Source organism: Hylaeus anthracinus, unplaced genomic scaffold, assembly GCF_026225885.1.
Source record: "Hylaeus anthracinus isolate JK02 unplaced genomic scaffold, UHH_iyHylAnth1.0_haploid 0, whole genome shotgun sequence".
Classification (NCBI taxonomy): domain Eukaryota; kingdom Metazoa; phylum Arthropoda; class Insecta; order Hymenoptera; family Colletidae; genus Hylaeus; species Hylaeus anthracinus.
The window spans coordinates 17,725,231-17,729,408 of NW_026533254.1; the positions used below are offsets into that span (position 1 = coordinate 17,725,231).

A 4,178-nucleotide genomic window follows, 5' to 3' on the forward strand; every position below is an offset into this window, starting at 1 on the left:
CCTGGACGATCTTCTGCTCGTGTTTTTTTTTTTAAATCCTGAAAGCTTCTGAAACGCAATTCGACGTGGCTAGATAATTAATTCTATTCTTTAATTTTTTACAAGCACTCGGTGTTGAAGTACCGGTCTGAACAATAACGCGAAGGATCTCGTTCGAGACAGGTGTAAATCGATGTCCGACTTAGAATCGAGCAAAAGTATTTTAACATGTTAGCAGATAAGCGACTAATACGACTTGCTTTAACAGCAACAAGTATCTATCTCTCTCAAGCATTGTTTACTTTTCGCAAAACTTCGGTATAATCGGTGACAGTATTTATTGCTGTTCAGTGGTATAAGAAAACATGGTTCGATGGTACTGATTAACATTCAGTGGTATAAAAGCGTTCACTTCCTCTTCCTCTTCGTCTCGAAAGAAATAGATTTTCCCTTCTCTGTCTCCCTTGCCTTTCCCTGTATATTCCTCGCGTCCACGGAAACCTCACTGACCGCCATCCTTGTTTCTTCGTCCACTGGTGGCCTGTACACATCCTTGCAGTACTCCATTCGTTTCTTCGTCGACCAGGGTCGCGGTATCCTGAACTCGAGGTCGATATTTTGACCGCGTCTACTTCTTTTCTTCACCCTCAGCAGAAATATGTTCGGATTCTCCTCGACAAGCGTCGATCTGACCTTGGCTGTTTCGCTTTCCTCGTCAGTCTCCTCGTCAGAGTTCAAACTTTCGTCCAACGAGTGCACTCGAGGATACAAAGTCACAGTACGATTCCCGGAACTCTGCATCTGCTCCGTTCTGTCCACGCTCGTTCTCCCGGGTCGTGGATCCTCGACGCAGTCGCAAGGAGGCTCGTACTCCTCCTTGACGGGTTCCTTTTGCGTCCTGATCACCAATCGATTGTCGTTAATAACAGCCTCCAGTTCCTTGTAAGGCAACCCGGCGTCAACGATCTCGGAACGAATTTTTCGCGATGAGTAAGGCGACGTGTCTTCGGGTTTTATCGGACAGCACGTTGGTACCACGATTTCCGGCTTCTCGGGCCATCCCGAACGAGCTGGACGTTTGCCTTTCGCCCTTTCTCGAGAAGCGCAACACGGGGAACAGGGTGGCTTCTCCTTCGGCGGACATCCGCACTTGTGAGTCGCCACGATCATCTCTCAAGATTCTCGTTCATCTTATCCGAGGAAGTGTGGGTCCAACATGATGGAAGGGGGAAGGGTTTAAGGGATTTTTAGGCTAACAGAGATGGTGCCATGGCGGACATGTCGGCTGTGCGACCTGAACGTGTCTGAACCATGGAGATATTATATCTATAGAGTAGAGACTATAATCAGAGTCACCAAATAAAAAGTCAGAATTTTCAAAAATTCTCTTTGGTCTGAACTCGCGAATGTCAACAATCGATTTTGTAGTTTATCGATTGGAGCCGATCGGAGCATTGTCCCACCGCTCCTTGAAACATGTATTCGACGATTCCTTAAATCCCAAGTTCCGCTACTCAGACTACAATTGTCTTGGAAATCCGTGCCACGTAACCTCCGACTATCACTCAGGCGAGTTACTTTTGTCCAGATCTCAGGATGAATGTAATCGTGTAACCTATAAAATAATTTATTTAAGCCAATTAGTAATTTGGCCAAGTGTCTTCGACGAAACAACCGCTGGAAGATGTATTGTTGTCCACCGATGCCAGCCGCGCCATGTCCGCCAGCATGTCCACCGAAACCGACGAAGGATTCCTCCTCCAAGTACTACAGGGAGATAGGGACGGCCATGATCGGCAATCAGCTGATAATTCGCATGGAGAAGAAGAAAGGTAAATCGAAGAAATCCCGCGACTGGGATCCTCCGTGCGACTGCGACGTGGTGGAGATACAGAGGCCCTCGAGCAAGGAGGGTCCTAAAATACTGAAGGGGCCTGATAACAATAGGATCCTGTTTCGAGTCGAGTCCAAGTCCTACTTGTCCAGGAAGGACGATAGAGACTCCATGCCTCACGCGATCTCTTACGAGGTACGATGCCACTAATTGCAATCTATTAGAGAAAAACGATATTTTCGTGATATTTATTTTTGTGACTTCACAAAGATTCATGAATTTCGTACGGGTTCATTGATGCTTGATTTTCGGAATTAATTTTTTTAGGTGTTCATCGGTCATGAGTAACGTGGTAATTTCTCCTGTCCAGGTTGGTCGGTGCACGGGAGGTCCGAACACGAACGACCAGTGCAGAACGTTCACCATATACCCCGTGATGAATCGTCCGGGGTCCCAGGAAGTGCACACGGATCGCGTGACCGAGGGTGACCAAAACGTGTTCATGTTGAGGGTGAAGAAGATGCCATCTTCCAGCGATCAACCGAAGAGGAACGTCGAGCTGGAGCTCAGGACTCCGAAACCGCCGACGCAACTGGAAGTACAGCAAGCCAAGGAGAGTGTCCTCGGATCGAAAAGGAAGGACCAGAAGAAGCTCGTACCTGAAGAAACGTCGAAGAAGGACGAGGCGATCTCTCCCTGCGATTTTCAATTTTCCACCGAGAAAGAGCCGAGAAGAAAGAAGAGAAAGAAACGATGCTGGGCGATCCCACTTCCAAAGGTCCGTCATATCGACAAACCAGCGACCATTTATCGCCACTGTAAAATGTAATCATTCTTTTTATCGATACAATGATGATAACATTCTTGAGAAACTGCACACCAAATACTGTAGTTTCCATCTCATTTCTGTCTCAACTATCGTTACCAGTACAACGATTACGATTAAACATTTGTTCACGATACATCATGGATGAAATAACTACACGCGAACTAGTGGTTTTAGCGTTAAATATGAAGCCACAGAATTAACTTTCACACCTGAAATTATGTTTCTGCGGACGATCTTTTATCGAGGCGATCGTTTAAATGTCGATTCTTCCTACGGAACCGTGCGAAAATCCAAAAACGTCTATCGTTTTCCAGCATCCTCGTGAAATATCGTCTGCCCTTTCATCTCGTGGACGTCTTTCCCGCGCGTGAAGATCCTTTCTCTGTCCGAAGAGATTCGTCCCACGTATAATATCGCGGCCACTTGTCGTCCCATTGAAAACTGTGACCGCAGACTTTTCTTTACAAGCTCCCAGCGGAAAAAGCGTCTCCTCCCTGGTCCTCCGCCAACCGCCGTGATCATACGTGTCACGCTATTTTTCGTACATCGGGAGCATGTCCTTTCTGGTGGCCTCCTAATTTATTGGCCACAGGACCATTGTCAGAGTCGACCACACAGCTCGAACGACACCTTTATGAACTCCCACGACAATCGCGATTACGAACACCTCCACGCTTCGCTTTTCTTCCACGCTCATCTTTCCGCTCGTCCATTTTTTTCTTCACCTTAATAATCCCCGACGCATCGAAGTGGATCCTTCTCCGTTCGAGTGTCCTCGAGGTAGTTGTTTCGATCGAGGGGAAAAATGATTGTGGCTCTCGACGATACAAAAAAAGGAGAATATTTTTCTTTACATTCGTAAAATATAGCACCCTCTCGCGTTTTCTTTCCAACCTCGTGGAAATTTAACGCAGAAGTTAAATCGATCGGACGTCGTATAAGAAGTTACACACCAAAGTCTCAAGCATCTACAAACTTTGTGGGTTTCAACCCGAAGCTTCTCGTGGAAACAAATTGAGTCCCCTCTCCCTGAATTGAATGAGTCGAAATTTCTCAATGACGTTACCAACGTCGAAAGAAGTAGTTTGGGGTAATTACGAGGTCGCTTTGAGGCGCGACAATACGGTCTCAGGAGAGGTGTCGCGCCATCAATCGTCGCGTCGTTTCAACGGTGGCTCATTGAGCAACGACAGGCCTGACTCCAGCCGATGGAAAGGCACGAAGAAGCCCGAGGACGATTCGTCTGGCCGTAACGAAGCAATTTTCCACGGCTGGTCTGCGGGATGAATGAACGAGGAGCTGACTCGTGCACTTTCACGCGAGACCTGTTCGCGCTTTGCGAACTTCATTGAAAAACCCTATCGGCGAAGATTCATTCAGAGACCCTGCGAAGGACCGTGAATGCTTTACGAGCATTGCAACCTACGCTACCATTAGTTTCGATACAATTATTTTGTAAAATTCAAGGCTTGCCATTCAAAGGCGTCACTTATTCTATTAAAATCGATTTAATTTCACGAGGGAAGGTGTATTAAA

At 46.8% G+C, this 4,178-nt stretch overlaps 2 protein-coding genes across 2 annotated transcripts; one reads left to right on the top strand and one right to left on the bottom strand.

The window, feature by feature from the left end:
- Positions 1 to 387: 387 nt before the first annotated feature.
- LOC128894123 (uncharacterized) lies at positions 388 to 1,173 on the bottom strand. The gene has a single exon (XM_054155602.1). The coding sequence runs from the start codon at positions 1,147 to 1,149 to the stop codon at positions 388 to 390; it is 762 nt and encodes a 253-aa protein (XP_054011577.1). The 5' UTR covers positions 1,150 to 1,173.
- A 490-nt stretch (positions 1,174 to 1,663) lies between these two features.
- On the top strand, positions 1,664 to 2,642 carry LOC128894130 (uncharacterized). Its single transcript, XM_054155616.1, has 2 exons — positions 1,664 to 2,008; positions 2,184 to 2,642. Exons 1-2 carry the CDS (start codon positions 1,664 to 1,666, stop codon positions 2,640 to 2,642), a joined length of 804 nt encoding a protein of 267 aa, XP_054011591.1.
- The last annotated feature ends 1,536 nt before the right edge of the window (positions 2,643 to 4,178 follow it).

Coding starts and splice junctions, on each gene's coding strand:
- LOC128894123 (XM_054155602.1), bottom strand. CDS start 1,149: ATGATCGTGGCGACTCACAAGTGCGGATGTCCGCCGAAGGAGAAGCCA.
- LOC128894130 (XM_054155616.1), top strand. CDS start 1,664: ATGTATTGTTGTCCACCGATGCCAGCCGCGCCATGTCCGCCAGCATGT. Junction 2,009..2,183: donor CTCACGCGATCTCTTACGAG/GTACGATGCCAC, acceptor TCTCCTGTCCAG/GTTGGTCGGTGCACGGGAGG.